Raw genomic sequence first — 16,744 nt, forward strand, 5'->3', positions numbered from 1 at the left:
GTTAATTCAGAAGTGACTGATTTATCAATATATGGACAAAAGGTAAATCATTGACCAAAGATATGAGATGCTTCACAAAGCTTTCCTCTTTTCCACCACAGATGTCGCTGAATGGATATCCAGAAATGTTCTTTGACTCTGGTGACACTTTCATAGTCCAGAAGGCTAAAGGCCAAGGACACTTCTTGTGACACTTTTCTAATCTTAGTTTTAGATATGCAGATATCAGGCACTTTAACTAAAGAAGACTTTTCAACAGGAACTGTCTATTTTCTTATGTATCCACTGAGGCACCAATCTGCTGAACCGTAGAATAACTGCATGTATTTAAATATATATATACACACACACAATACACATTATACATGTACAAATATATATATATATGTATTTAAATCATGCTTTATTTGTTCCACCATAATTTTGCCTCCTTCGAAACATAAGTTTACCTTTACTCTGTATGAACTCTTAAATAAATGCTGTTTTTAACAACTTAGTCTTACAATGATTTATTATGTTTCATATCATCTTATTGATCCACTAATCAAGTGAATTTAAAGGGTCTCAAGGGAAGAAGCATTCACATCCATCCAAATTAATTTTGAAGTATTAAACATTCGACTGAATTTTTAAAGTTATAACTAAACTACCAAAGGCGAGTGCATTGTAAAACTAATTAGGTGTGCTGTTTGATTTTAGAAGTGCATAGAGATAGTCCGTATTCCTAAGAATTAAAGTGATAGGGTTGGCATAGACGTACATGAGGTATTTGTGAAGTTATTAAAGTCAAAATGTGCTTTAAAAAAAAAATGTTCCCAAGGGCCATTTTACAGCAACTACATTTAGTTCTTTTAAGTGGAGGGGCTATTAAGTTTCTCCTACTAGAAGACAGCAGTGGAAAATAGCTTAGAAAAAAAGATAATTAATGGTACCAAAGTAATCGTTTGATAAAGTAAGCCTTTCTCGTGGGAAAACAATGCAGCATTTTGGCCCCTAATTGGAGGAAAGCCCCACCACAGCCCTTGTCCTCTTTCCTTTTCCTCCTTCCCCACTGTCCCCAATTATTTCACATCTTACAGGTAATCAGAGTTAGATGTTATTTCCATTACGAATCAATCTTCCAGCTACAGAATTACCAACCCTTAGAACTGGAAACAACTTTCCAAATTATTTAACTTAACCTCAGAGGAGTAATCTGAGGTGCAGAGATGAGTCCAAGGTGGTTGCAGTGTAAGCCACTGACATAGATTTGTGTTTTTAGTAGAAAATAAAATGCAAGGAGTTTTGTTTTCTCTTGTGCTGAAGTCAATTTGGAGGAAGTAAGGAGCTCAGGGTATATTCCCCTGTGAGCACTGAAGAGGAAAAATAAAGTCATGATTACCTTTGCAGCTTTTATTAGAAATATAAATATTCAACATTCTCTTACACAACCAAATTGACCAAGGATTGGAAAGCTGTTTTATTACTGAAACGTTTACAAGGAAAAGTTGGTTCAAAGAGCTTACAGATTTTGTCTCACCCACCCAAGAGAATGACATTCTTTTTGGCTCAAACCACAACAAAATCAATTGGGTGACTTCTGTCTGCTTCTTCAAAACATTTCCTCCTGGGTCTATACTCTCCATAAAACACTGTTAAAGACACCTGGAAATAGAAACTATAAGTACACGGTACAAATTACAGGATGTTGCTGTTACTGCACGTGAATACACTTTGTGCATGCTAAGGAGTATGGGCGCTCTTGCTGTACATCCTCTACGTCTCAAGCTATATAAAAATAAACAAATGGTATCAGAGCAACGCTGTGGTACAGAATACTGCATTATTTTTTATTTTTACTTTTTGTGTTAAATGCAGAATCTTTCTGGCCAAACGCACCGTTTCATTTCCCAATAATCTCCATCAGTTTCCTGTTGCTGTGAGCTTGCTGCGCTAACTGCTCAGCCCTGGCCATTTCCAAGACTTCTCGGAGGAGGTGGAAGGTGAGATCCAGGGAGATGGGAGGTTCCTCGGCTCGCCTCTCCCTCTCCGGTGCCTCCTGGCGGCCGCCGAGGGCGTTTTCGGCGCCGCGTTCCACCGGACTCGCAGGGCTGTCGAGCGGGCGCCGGGGCAGCAGCAGCTGCTGCAGCAACGCGCGGAAAAAGTTGGCGGCCACCTCGTCCGGCGAAAGGCGGCTGCCGCTGCTGCCGGCAGGAGGCGAGGAGGCGGCCGAGAGCGGAGCAGCGGGGCTCTTATTGAGGCTACCCAGGCGGAGGAAGTACTCCTCCCCCATGCGGAGCAGGCCGGGCCGAGCCTGCGGCTGCTGAGACTGCGGCGAAGGCTGGAAGAAATCCAGGGGCTGGGGGTGCTGCGAGGCCTGCCGGGCCCCCGGGACGGGCCCCCGGCTAAGGAGGGCCCTGCATGGAGGGCAGGGCAGGAGAGCCACCAGCAGGACGCCCGCGGACACGAGCAGCGGCAGCCGCATGTTAGGGGCGCTAGGTGCGGCACCCAGGTGGGCAGAGGGCGGAACGAGAGAGAGAAAGAGAGAAAGCAAGAGTTGATCAGAGTTGCGCTCAACTGGGAGGTGCACTCGGGGGATGGGGGGCTTCCTACAGGACGACACCCACAGACCTGGCTCGGGGGCTCGGGCGGGCGCTGTCCGCGGTGCTGAAGCGCGCAAACTCGGACTTCCAGAGTTGGAGGCAGGCCGAGACGGGGAGCAGGAAAAGGGACGCCTGCGGGGCTCGGCGCCAAAGCTCAGCCCCCCATCAGGCCGGACTGACTCTTCTTACGAGACTCACGAAGGGACGGTCCCTGAGTGCCCTTTGTAACGGTCCCCCAAACCAATCCCCCGAGCCCTAGAGAAGACCTACAAATGTAAGATCTCACCTGTTCTACACATCTCCCCCCACCCCCCACCCCACTCTTTCCGGATGTTTCAGCGTTTTCCTCCGAACTGAGAACTGCTGCCTCCTCCTCGTCGTTTTCCATCCCAGCCCTTGCATCCTTCTCTCGGCGGTTGGGATGGATGGGGGGCTCATTTACGCAGCCAGCGAGGGATAACTGCCAGTTCGGGTAACGATGAGCAGCCGTCTAAGTTCGCTTTAGCCACATCCCAGCTACTATTGGAATCCTGAGGCACAGTCGGTAAACACACACACGCGCGCACACACACACACGCACACACACACACACACACACAAGCACGCCTAGGGACAGCTGGCTGCGCGGCGCACACCGTGGCAGCTCAGGCAGTGCAAAGTTGGAGGCGCGTTTCCGTCTAGGCGCTCCCTACCTTCTGAGGCGCTTCTGCAGGTGAGCGGAGCGCTGCGCCGCTCTGCAGAGGAACGGCTCCGGGGCTTTCTCAGGGCTTTTCTTCCCTTCTCCTTTCTTTCCCCACTCTCTTCTTCTTTCCCTCTTCTCTTTCTCTTCAGTCTCTCAACGGACTTGGGCTCCGAGTTTCTCCACACCAGAGCCCGGAGTGGGATTTTATAGCGTCGACCCTCTTCAGAAACCACGCAGCATTTGCCTAATAAGCTGACGCTCTCTTGACAGCTCGATTGCGTGCTGCCTCTGCTCCTGCATAAATCACAGGGCCCTGCCGGGGAACGAGGGGCAGAATTTTTGCTCTCTCAACACTGAATCTCACATCCAATTATATCAACAGATATTTATCGCCTCCTTGGTGACGTCAATGAGCCCTAAAATGGAAGGGCTTCTTATGACTTGTCCATTGACAAAAATTCTTGAATGAGATTTCCCAAGTGTGAAAACATACTGACCTCTTACTAGGAAAGGCCAAACTGAAGGTCAGGAAAGAGACAGTGACTGAGAGGGGAGAGGAAGGGAAAGAGTGAAGGAGGGGAGGTCTATCAACACACGGTCTTGTGGGAAAAGCAGTAACCAGTTATGGGGGGGCTCTGGATCCTCCCCTCCCCTCTCCCACCTAACTTCTCTGACCAGCTGTGTCAGGCAACACCTCAGTATTGGAAAATATCCCTTTGCTAAAGTGTCCCATTACCTTTCTGCCCGGATAAGAATGAAGAACAAGGAGATGGGAGTGCAGAGACGTCCAGCTTTTAAGCCTCTAACTGCTTTTTCCTCCCAAGAACAGATGAAGGAATTACGAGTCTGCAGAGGCAAGACCAATAAGTCTCTTGAAACACTGCCCAAGTTTTTAAAATGATGCAAGAGCTACTCCCATGATGAAGAGGCACAAACCAGGTTCAGTCAGGAAAGATTTTAAGTTCTCCCAGAAACTCACTGTTCCTCCTTTGTCTCTTCTCTCAGAATCTGAAATTAATTTTGGACTTTTCTGTCTCCAAATTAGAGAAAGTACCAGTGAGAGGTGAGTGAGTTAAACGATCTTTATCTAGTTTACTCAATGCAAGCCCAATGACAGAAGCATTCCTTCTAACTTCCTATTCTATAATGGGAAAGGCTTAAACTGCTTGATTACAGGGCTGAATTTGTCAGTTACATGTTTTCACTGATGAAAAGATAACCTAATTCATTTTAGTTCCAAATACTATTAATATCCATGATACTATCCACATCAGGAGCACCCAGGTTGTTGTTGTTTTAATTATTTCTTTTTCCAAATTCAAATGTGCTGCATGGGAGACTAGTAAATAAATAAATGTTCTCTGGCAGTACCACAGAATGGAATGCCTATAAAACCACACTCAAATTTCAAAATAAATCGATACTATCATATAGGTGGGAAGCAGTTACCTCTAATTCTGCAATTCAAAATTCAATTCCAAACTCTGGTGTCTATGATTCAGTTCAGCTTCTATATAACCATCAGAGCTGTTTATCAGAAATTTCCTTTTCCTCATTCCTGGTTACCTCTGCTACTTCCTTTGTAGCTAGCATGACAAATGATGCAATGCTTATTTCAACTCCTATTTTTGGGTCTATAATAATCCACAACTGCTCTTAGAAACAAAAGGAAGGTAGAAAGAGAAATTCTGGCAGTTTCCAGAGAAGTCAGCCCATAGTTGGACCATTGCACTATGGAATGTAGTTTTGACATAAGAGAACAGAGAAAGAAATGTGTCTTCTGGGGAAGATGTGAGTTGTCAATAGAAGATCATAATTATGAAATTGGTTGAGATTTTAGAGGAAAACTGTGTTTTATGTTAGTAAGAAAAGAACCCTCTTCTGTCCCCATTGGCATATCTCAGCTTGGATACCAACCTGGAGGTGAAAGTAGATTTGAAAGGGGAAGTTGAGGTTAACGGATACAGAAGAACTAGGAAAGGGATAAGACCATGGGTTTAGCTGGGGAGACGTGGGAGGTTCCTCCAGAGAAGATACAACTTACTCTAGGCTTTGACTAACCCCAAACCTTTTCAGATCTCTCTCCTCTTGGGCCATATGGAGGATGTTGTTTTAGTATGGCTCCCTCATCACTGCTGAATCCTTGCTGTGAGATTTTCCTAGAGTAGGCAGTTGGTTGGGCAAAGTGGCTCTGACTAGGGGTGAAGAACAAAAGGCCTAGATCTCAGCGGAGGAGGAACTGTGCAGAGTAGCCCCTACTCGCCACAATTTAGCCAAAAGTTAGATCTCATCAAATCACTTAGCATTCACATTAGAAATGACTGGAAGAGATCATTTAGTTTTAATGAGAACCAGAGAGGTTAAGGGACTGACCTGAAGTCTCTCAGCTAGTTAGTGATAAAAGTCAGAATTAGAATCCAGTTCTTTTGACTACCAGCTGTAGTATTTCCATAATATAACAATACCCTTTGAACCGCCTTTTCCAGCAGAGAGACACAGAAACAAATTGAAGTGAGAAGTTGAATTTAGGTAAAGCAACATGTTCACACACCCATCCTGAGTTACCTTTTCTCCGACTTTTGTATATTGATAAATCTCCTAAGGCGTAAGATCACAGGGATTCTCCGTGCATGCTGATGCCCTAGCACCTGATCTCTGTGCACACACTACAATTCACCTGTCAGCTGAATCTCATCATTATAACATGAGAGTTTTAAAGGCATTGCCAACTTACGTTGCATTAATTTGATTTTCCACCTTAGTTTACTTTGGAAAAAAAGAGATCTTTTGATAAAGTATATATGCGGTTCTCAAAATAATGATACAAATGTGTGATTGAAGAAATAACATATTGCAACAGGACTTATATGTACAGCAAACTAAATACCCAAGTCTGTAAAAATCACCACTGACAGGTTCAATCTTACATGTAGGAATAACTTCTTGAAAGGATTCACTGGAGAACCAATTTAAATGCTTTTAGAACCTAAAAACACAATCCAAGAAATACGGGCACAAAACAAGGATTACTTCATGCTTTCAACCGCATTTTTGAATAAGAACATAATACAGGGTATAGTTAAATTTAAAAAGATGGCACAGAAGTCCAATGAATAAAGAAATATTAGAAATAATAGGTACCTGCTGGGCATATTCCTGCCATCTGCATCTCCCTGACTTTTGAGGAGATCCCAGCATATGCTTCTACTAGCAAAGTTCATGGCAAATGAAGATGTAAGCCAGGTTTGCTAACTGAAACATTTGTTGAAATGAATCTACCATCTCCAATGACAGCCTTTAACAGCGCCAAGGGTGGATAGGTGGTTTGGCAATCGTTTGTAACTTCCATAGGTAGGGCTACGGAGAGGACCTCAAACAGCACAAATATCTAACTGCTTCACTAGTAACAGTAACTTTTATTAATCTCTTCTGATTATCAAAGCCATTCATCCTCCTTACAGAAAACTTAGAAAAATTGGAAAAGTATAAAGAGGAATACAAAATTCCTCACATTCCAGAATATAATCTCCATTAATATTTTGTTGTTTCCCTTGAGAATTTTTCCTGAGCTCATGTATTTTAGGTAATTGGGATCAGACTGTGTTCCTAATTGTGAATTTCTGCCTAACAACAACTCCTCTGCCTCCCCCTCCTCTTAACTTAAAAGTAATTGCTCGGAGGAATCTTTCCCAGATTCCTAGATCAGGTTTGGGACCTATGCTCTATGTTCTCCTAACATCATGAATGTCCTCCATCATAAAGCTCACATTTTTACATCCTTACTGATACAATATGTATCTTCCTTGGTGGACTGTCAAATGTGTGGCAGAGACTTGATTTTCTTTATAAACTGCCATTTTTGTTACTCCAGCCCCTAGCACAGTGCTGAAACATGGTAGATACCCAATAAACCTTTTGAAAGGATGAACCATAGACAATGAATGGAGTATTTTTAAAAATCTACAAACCTACCATATAGAAATTACTAGATAACATTTTATAACTAAAAATTTATAATCTACTTTTTTCCACTTAAAATAATATCTCAAACATTTTCCTATATCTAAATGACATCTGTTTGATTGACTGCATGGCATTCCGTCAAAATGTACCCCTTTCTGTTCATTCTTCATTGTTGATCACTATCCTAATGATCTGCTTTTTAATTTTTCTTCTACATCTTACCCTTGCACCTTTAAGTAATACATTCAAAGAGTCTCCTGATCCTTCCTATATAAACAATATCTCTTAACTCTCTGGATTGTAAAATGAGAATGTTAGTATCCTTTCAGCTTTTCACACACCCTCCTGCACCTTGATATCCCAGGATCTCTCAACTGTACTTTTAAATTGTCAGTGTTAATACTTACATAGCTATAGTTAAAGCACTCTGTATGTGGACTATAGATTGATCTAAAAGTTAAAAATCAATATAGTTTGTAATTATTGACTATGTAAAAAGTGTTCACTGCAGAACAAAGTCATAGACTCTGATATATTTCCTTTCTTGTTTTTGTTTTTCTACAATTACCAATTACTTTTATATTCCCAGTTTGGTTTTTCCCAGAATTACTGTCTTACTTTTCTTCCCAATTTCTTTCAGATTTCAATTACGACAGCAATCTATCAAGCCCTTCCCGGTTTTCTTTGGGTTTTTTTTTTTTTTTTTTGTGGTACACAGGCCTCTCTCACTGTTGTGGCCTCTCCCATTGTGGAGCACAGGCTCCGGACACACAGGCTCAGTGGCCATGGCTCATGGGTCCAGCCACTCCGTGGCATGTGGGATCCTCTCGGACCGGGGCACGAACCCGTGACCCCTGCATTGGCAGGCGGACTCTCAACCACTGTGCCACCAGGGAAGCCCCCCTTCCCCTATTATTAAGACCCCTCTACTTGACTACTCTAACCTGCTGCTTTCGGACTGGTCTGGTGCACAGCTCGCTTCCTGCGACTTCTCTTTTCTGTTTATTGATTGAATTCACTATCCAGAGTCGTATGATTTATTCCTTCTTGATTTCTGCATTGATTTTGCTAGAGCACAACCACAGATAACTTTCTAAGAAAAGATGTATGGCAGGTAAATTTTCTGAGTTCTTGAATTGCTTTTTTTTTTTTTGCAGAAAAATGTTTATAGCTGCTTTATTCTTCATGGCCTCAAATTGGAAACACTTCCAATTGGTGGTATCATACAATGGAATATTCCTCAGCAATAAAAAATAGTGCGAGTTCTTGAATTTCTGAAAAGGTTTTTATTTAACCAAGATAATTGAGTGATACTTCAGCAAGGGTATGCAATTCCAGGTTTAACATAATCTTCCTCCAGAACTTTGAAAGTATTGTTCCCTTGTGTTTTACCATTGAGGGTTGCTGATAAAAAAATTCAATGTCATTCTGATTCTCATTTCTTTTCTTTTTTTTAAAACAAGAACAGAATTTATTGGCTTATATAGCTGGGACGTTCCGGAATGTATCTAGCTACGGACATGGCTGGATCAAGCTACTAATGTTATTTAGTTAGGATTGTCTTTTCCCATCTCTCCACTTCTCTCCTCATCCTTCTTTTATTATTATTACCATTATTATTATCATTATTATTGTTTCAGGTGTACAACATAACTCAATATCTATATACGTTATAAGTGACCACCCCCAAAAGTCTAGTTACCACCCCTCACCGTACAGTTGACTTCCTTTACTCCTTTTGCCCACCCGCAAGCCCCCTTCCACTCTGATAGCCACCAATCTGTTCTCTATATCTGTGAGTTCTGTTTTATTTTGTTTGTTTGTTTATTCACATTCCACATGAGTGAAATTATATGGTATTTGTCTTTTTCCGTCTCACTTATTTCACTTAGCATAATACCTTCAAAGACCATCCACATTGTCACAAATGGCAAGATTTCATTCTTCGTTATGGCTGAGTAGTATTTGGGGTGTGTGTGTGTGTATGTGTATGTGTGTGTGTGTGTGTGTGTGTGTATACCACATCTTCTTTATCCATTTATCTATCAGTACATACATAGATTGTTTCCATATCTTGGCTATTGTAAATAATGTTACAATAAACATAGAAGTGCATATATCTTTTTTAAATTAGCGTTTTTGTTTTCTTTGTGTAAATACCTAGAAGTATAGTACCTGAATCATATGGTAGTACTCTTCTTAATTTTTTGAGAAATCTCCATATTGCTTTCCATAGTGGCTGAACCAATTTACAATCTCACCAACCATGTATGAGGGTTCCCTTTTCTCCACATCCTTTCCACCACTTGTTATTTCTTGACTTTTTGATAATAGCCATTTTAACAGGTATGAGGTGATATCTCATTATGGTCTTGATTTGTATTTCTCTACTAATTAGTGATGTTGAGCATCTTTTCATGTACCTGTTGGCCATCTGTAATGGATTCTTTGGAAAAATGTCTATTCAGATTTTCTGCCCATTTTAAAATTGGGTTGTTATTTTGTTGTTGAGTTGTATGAGTTCTTTATATATTTTGGATATTAACCCATTATCAGATATATTACTTGCAAATATCTTCTCCCATTCAATAGATGGCCTCTTTGTTTGGATGATGGTTTACATTGCTGTACAGAAGCTTTTTAGTTTGATGTAGTCCCATTTGTTTATTTTTGCTCGTTTCCCTTGCCTTTGGAGTTAGATCCACAAAAACACTGCTAAGACCAGCATCTCAGTAAGATTACTGTCTAAATTTTCTGCTAGGAATTCTATGGTTTCAGGTCTTACATTCAAGTCTTTAATCCATTTTGAGTTAATTTTTGTGTATGGTTTAAGATAGTGGTCTAGTTTCATTCCTTTGCTTGTGGCTGTCCAGTTTTCCCAACACCATTTATTGAAGAGATCCTCCTTTCTCCATTGTAAGTTTTTGGCACCTTTGTCATAAATTAATTGTCCATATATGTGTGGGTTTGTTTCTGGGCTCTCTATTATGTTCCGTTGATGTATGAGTCTGTTTTTGTGCCAGTACCATACTGTTTGGATTACTGTAGCTTTGCAACTATAGTTTGAAATCAGGGAGAATGATACTTCTGCTTTGTTCTTCTCTCTCAAGTTTGTTTCAGCTAGTCAGAATCTTCCATGATTCCATATAAATTTTAGAATCACTTGTAAAATATGTCATTGGAAATTTGAAAGGGGTTGTATTAAATATGTAGATTGCTTTGGGTACTATGGGCATTTTAATAATTCTTCCAATCCACAAGCACGGAATATCTTTCCATCTATTTGTGTCTTCCTCAATTTCTTTCATCAGTGTCTTATAGTTTTCAAGGTACAGGTATTTCACCTCCTTGCTTAAATGTATTCTAATGTATTTTATTCTTTTTGATGGAATTGTCATGGGATTGTTTTCTTAATTTCTTTTTCTGATAGTGTGTTAGTAGTATATAGAGACACCACAGAATTCTACATATTGATTTTGAATCCTGCAACTTCATTTATTAGTTTTAACAGTTTTTTTTTGGGGGGTGGGGTCTTTAGAGTTTTCTATATATAGTTACATGTCATCTGCAAAAAGTGACAGTGTTACTTCTTCCTTTCCAATTTGGATGCCTTTTATTTCTTTTTCTTGTCTAGTTGCTGTAACTAGGACTTTCAATACTATGTTGAATAAATGTGGCAAGTGTGGGCATCCTTGTCGTTTTCCTGATCTTAGAGGAAAAGCTTTCAGCTTTCACTCTTGAGTGTAATGTTAGCTCTGGGTTTGTCACACACAGCCTTTATTGTGTTCAGGTACATTCCCTCTTTACCCACTTCATTGAAAGTTTTTATCATATATAAATTTTGAATTTTATCAATGGTTTTTCTGCATCTTTTGAGAGGATTATATAACTTTTATTTTTCAATTCACTGATGTGCTGTATCACATTGATTGATTTGTGAATGTTCAAACATCCTTGCATCCCAGGAATAAATCCCACTTTATCCTGGTGTATGATCCTTTTAATGCATTGTTGAATTTGTTTTGATAACATTTTGTTGAGGATGTTTGTATCTATGCTCATCAGGGATACTGGCCTCTACTTTTCTTTTCTTTTTTTTAGTGTCCTTGTCTGGTTTTGGTATCAGGGTGATGCTGCCCTCATAAAATGAGTTTGGAATGCTGGTCTCATAAAATGTGTTTGGAAGCATTCCTTCCTCTTCAATTTTTTCAGAAGTTTGAGATGGAGAGGTATTTCATCTTCTTTGAATGTTTTGTAGAATTCACCAGTGAAGTGTCTGGTTCTGGACTTTTGCTTGTTAGGAGTTTTTTTGATTACTGATCTAGTCTTCTTACTAGTAATTGATCTATTCAGGTTTTCCATTTCTTCATGATTCAGTCTAGGTAGATTGTATATTTTTAGGAATTTGTCCACTTCTGGGTTGTCCAATTTTTTCATGTATAATTGTAGTATTCTCTTATGATCCTTTGTATTTCTGTGGTGTCAGTCATAATTACTCCTCCTTCACTTATGATTTTATTTATTTGAGCCCTCTTTTTTTCTTGGTTAGTCTAGCTAAAGGATTATTGATTTTGTTTATTATCTCAAAGAACCAGCTCTTAGTTTCATTGATCTTTTCTGTTGTCTTTTTAGTCTCTATTTCATTTACTTCCATTCTGATCTTTATCATTTCCTTCTTTCCTTCTACTAACTTTAGGCTTTGTAGCTCTCCTTTTTCTAGCTCCTTTAGGTGTAAAGTTAGATTGCTTTTTCTTGTTTCTTGAGGTAGGCCTGTATTGCTATGAATTTCCCTTAGAACCACTTGTGTTGCATCTCATAGATTTGGTATGTCATATTTCTGTGGGATTTAAAAAAAAATTCTCCTTTGATTTCTTTGATGACCCATTGGTTATTCAGTAGTATGTTGTTTAATCTCCACTTTTTTGGGTGGCTTTTCCATTTCTCTTCTTGTGTTTTCTAGTTTCATACCATTGTGGTTAGAAAAGATGCTTGATATGATTTCAATCTTCTTGAATTTATTGAAACTTGTTTTGTGGCCTAACATGTGATCTATCCTGGAGAATATTTTTTTCCTTTCAGCACTTTATATATGTCATGTCACTCCCTTCTGGCCTGTAAACTTTCTGCTGAAAAATCTGCTGATAGCCTTATGGGGTTTTGTATGTAATAAGTTGTTTTTCTCTTACTGCTTTTAAGATCCTCTCTTTATCTTTAACTTTTACCACCTTAATTATAATGTGTCTTGGTGTGGCTCTCATTGAGTTCATCTTATTTGGAATTCTCTGGGCTTTTTGGACCTGGATGTCTGATTCCTTCCCCAGATGAGGAAAGTTTTCAGCCATTATTTATTCAAAACTTTTCTGGCCTTTTCTCTCTCTCTTCTCCTTCAGGGATCCCTATAATGCGACTGTTATTTCACTTGATGTTGTCCTAGAGGCCCTTAAGGTATATTCACTTAAAAATTTTTTTAAAAAATTTTGCTGCTCTGTCTGAGTGGTTTCCATTGCTTGGTCTTCCAGCTCACTGCTTCGTACTTCTACTTCATCCAGTCTTCTCTTGAACCCTCTCAAGTGTATTTTTCAGTTCACTTATAACTTCTGTTTGGTACTTTCTTATATTTTCTATCTCTTTATTGAAGTTCTCATTGTGTTCATCCATTCTTCTCCTGAGGTGAGCAGTTTTATGACCATGACTTTGAACTCTTTATGTGGTAGGTTGCTTATATCCACCTCATTAAGGTCATTTTCTAGGGATTTATCTTGTTGTTTGGCTTGGAATATATACCCCTGTCTCATTTTGCCTCACTCTTTCTGTTTGTGTATATGTATTAGGTGAAACAGCTACCTATCCCAGCCTTGAAGGAGTGGTCTTGTCTAGGAGCTGATCAGTGGGGCCCAGAATCACAAAATCTCCTGGAGGCCAGGTGCTTCAAGGAGTGTCCCTTGTGTGGGCTGCACTTGCCCACCAGCTGTGGTGGGGCTGCAGTAGCTGTGCAGAGAAGGCAGGGCACAGTGTGCTCATCCAGCTTGGTTGTGGTACAGCTGCTGCCCTCACAATCCCGACTCTTACATCATCTCTATGATAATTTCCTACATTTTCTCTGTGTTTTTTCTTTCTGGGACTTCTATTATGAGATGTTCCTCCTCCATTGCCCTTCTGTGTTTATTATTTTCCTCTCCTTTTTAGGACAATTTGTTTTGTCTTCTATGTTCTGGAAGGGCTCTTAAATATCCTCTAGCTCTTCAATTAGTTTTATTTTATAACCATATATTCAACTTACAGGCTTTTAGGTTTTTTTTCCCCATCCTTTATTCATAGTTCCTATATTTGCTTTGTGGTATAATATTTTCTTTAATTTCTTTAAGAATATTAACTATAGACAACTAACTGCTGAACAATCATTGACAGGAACATACTGGAACTCACCAAAAAAGATACCCCACATCCAAAGACAAAGGAGAAGCCACAGTGAGACACTAGGAGGGGTACAATCACAATAAAATCAAATCCCATAACTGCTGGGTGGGTGACTCACAAACTGGAGAACACTTATACCACAGAAGTCCACCCACTAGAGTAAAGGTTTTAAGCCCCACGTCAGGCTTCCCAACCTGGGGGTCCCGTAACAGGAGGAGGAACTCCTAGAGAATCAGACTTTGAAGGCTGGTGGGATTTAACTGCAGGACTTCGACAGGACTGGGGGAAATGGAGACTCCACTCTTGGAGGGCACACAAAAAGCAGTGTGCGTACTGGACCCAGGGGAAGGAGTGGTGACCTCATAGGAGACTGAACCAGACCTACCTGCTGGTGTTGGAGAGTCTCCTGCAGAGGCGGGGGGTGGCTATGGCTCACCATGGGGACAAGGACACTGGCAGGAGAAGTTCTGGGAAGTACTCCTTGGCATGAGCCCTCCCAGAGTCCACCATTAGCCCCACCAAAGAGCCTAGGTAGGCTCCAGTGTTGGGTTGCCTCAGGCCAAACAACCAACAAGGAGGGAACTCAGCCCCACCCATCAGCAGACAAGTGGATTAAAGTTTTACTGAGCTTTGCCCACCACAGCAACACCCAGCTTGACCCACCACCAGTCCCTTCCATCAGGAAACTTGCACAAGCCTCTTAGCCTCATCCACCAGAGGGCAGACAGCAGAAGCAAGAAGAACTACAATCCTGCAGCCTGTGGAACAAAAACCACATTCACAGAAAGACAGACAAGATGAAAAGGCAGAGGGATATGTACCAGATGAAGGAACAAGATAAAACCCCAGAAAAAAAAACTCAATGAAGTGGAGATAGACAACCTTCCAGAAAAAGAATTCAGAATAATGATAGTGAAGATGATCCAGGACCTCAGAAAAAGTATGGAGGCAAAGATCGAGAAGATGCAAGAAATGTTTAACATAGACCTAGAAGAATTAAAGAACAAACACCTAGAAGAATTAAAGAACAAGCAAACAGAGATGAACAATACAATAATTGAAATGAAAACTACACTAGAAGGAATCAATAGCAGAATAACTGAGGCAGAAGAACGGATAAGTGACCTGGAAGACACAATGGTGGAATTCACTACTGCAGAACAGAATAAAGAAAAAAGAATGAAAAGAAATGAAGACAGCCTAAGGGACCTCTGGGACAATATTAAACACAAGAACATTAGCATTATAGGGGTCCCAGAAGGAGAAGAGAGAGAGAGAGGACCCAAGAAAATATTTGAAGAGATTATAATTGAAAACTTCCCTAACATGGGAAAGGAAAGAGCCACCCAAGTCCAGGAAGCACAGAGAGTCCCAGGCAGAATAAACCCAAGGAGAAACATGCTGAGACACATAGGAATCAAACTGACAAAAATTAAAGACAAAGAAAAATTATTGAAAGCAACAAGGGAAAAACAACAAATAACATATAAGGGAACTCCCATAAGGTTAACAGCTGATTTCTCAGCAAAAATTCTACAAGCCAGAAGGCAGTGGCATGACATATTTAAAGTGATGAGAGGGAAGACCTTACAACCAAGATTACTCTACCTGGCAAGGATCTCATTCAGATTTGATGGAGAAATCAAAAGCTTTACAAACAAACAAAAGCTAAGAGAATTCAGCACCACCAAACCAGCTCTACAACAAATGCTAAAGGAACTTCTCTAAGTGGGAAACACAAGAGAAGAAAAGGACCTACAAAAACAAGCCCAAAACAATTAAGAAAATGGTAATAGGAACAGACATATCTATAATTACCTTAAACATGAATGGATTAAATGCTACAACCAAAAGACACAGGCTCGCTGAATGGATACAAAAACAAGACCCATATATATGCTGTCTACAAGAGACCCACTTCAGACCTAGGGACACATACAGACAGAAAGTGAGGGGATGGAAAAAGATATTACATGCAAATGGAAATCAAAAGAAAGCTGGAGTAGCAAAACTCGTATCAGATAAAATAGACTTAAAAATAAAGAATGTTACAAGAGACAAGGAAGGACACTACATAATGATCAATCCAAGAAGAAGATATAACAATTATAAATATATATGCACCCAACATAGGAGCACCTCAATACATAAGGCAACTGCTAACAGCTATAAAAGAGGAAATTGACAGTAACACAGTAATAGTAGGGGACTTTAACAACTCACTTACACCAATGGACAGATCATCCAAACAGAAAATTAATAAGGAAATACAAGCTTTAAATGACACAGTAGACCAGATAGATTTAATTGATATTTATAGGACATCCAAAAACAGCATATTACACTTTCTTCTCTAGTGTGCATGGAACATTCTCCAGGAAAGATCACATCTTGGGTCACAAATCAAGCCTTGGTAAATTTAAGAAAACTGAAATCATATCAAGCATCTTTTCTGACCACTATGCTATGAGATTAGAAATCAATTACAGGGAAAAAAATGTAAAAAACACAAACACATAGAGGCTAAACAATACGTTACTAAATAACCAAGAGATCACTGCAGAAATCAAAGAGGAAATCCAAAAATACCTACAGACAAATGATAACGAAAACACAACAATCTAAATCCTATGGGATGCAGCAAAAACAGTTCTAAGAGGGAAGTTTATAGCTATACAAGCCTACCACAAGAAACAAGAAAAATCTCAAATAAATAATCTAACTTTACACCTAAAGGAACTAGAGAAAGAAGAACAAACAAAACCCAAAGTTAGCAGAAGGAAAGAAATCATAAAGATCAGAGCAGAAATAAATGAAATAGAAACAAAGAAAACAATAGCAAAGATCAATAAAACTAAAAGCTGGTTCTTTGAGAAGATAAACAAAATTGATAAACCATTAGGCAGACTCATCAAGAAAAAGAGGGAGAGGACTCAAATCAATAAAATTAGAAATGGAAAAGGAGAAGTTACAACAGACACTGCAGAAATACAAAGCATCCTAAGAGACTACTACAAGCAACTCTATGCCAATAAAATGGACAACCTGGAAGAAACGGACCAATTCTTAGAAAGGCATAACCTTCCAAGACTGAACCAGG

The 16,744-nt window shown here is 39.9% G+C and overlaps 1 protein-coding gene across 1 annotated transcript; it reads right to left on the minus strand.

Moving 5' to 3' along the window:
* Nucleotides 1-1,435: 1,435 nt before the first annotated feature.
* Nucleotides 1,436-3,603, minus strand: CRH (corticotropin releasing hormone). The gene is made up of 2 exons (XM_030859821.2): nucleotides 3,275-3,603; nucleotides 1,436-2,474 (listed from the first exon to the last, which is right to left on the minus strand). Exon 2 carries the CDS (start codon nucleotides 2,462-2,464, stop codon nucleotides 1,883-1,885), a length of 582 nt encoding a protein of 193 aa, XP_030715681.1. The 5' UTR covers nucleotides 2,465-2,474; nucleotides 3,275-3,603; the 3' UTR covers nucleotides 1,436-1,882.
* Between the last annotated feature and the right edge of the window lie 13,141 nt (nucleotides 3,604-16,744).

Source organism: Globicephala melas, chromosome 17 (assembly GCF_963455315.2).
Source record: "Globicephala melas chromosome 17, mGloMel1.2, whole genome shotgun sequence".
Classification (NCBI taxonomy): Eukaryota; Metazoa; Chordata; class Mammalia; order Artiodactyla; family Delphinidae; genus Globicephala; species Globicephala melas.

Coding starts and splice junctions, on each gene's coding strand:
- CRH (XM_030859821.2), bottom strand. CDS start 2,464: ATGCGGCTGCCGCTGCTCGTGTCCGCGGGCGTCCTGCTGGTGGCTCTC.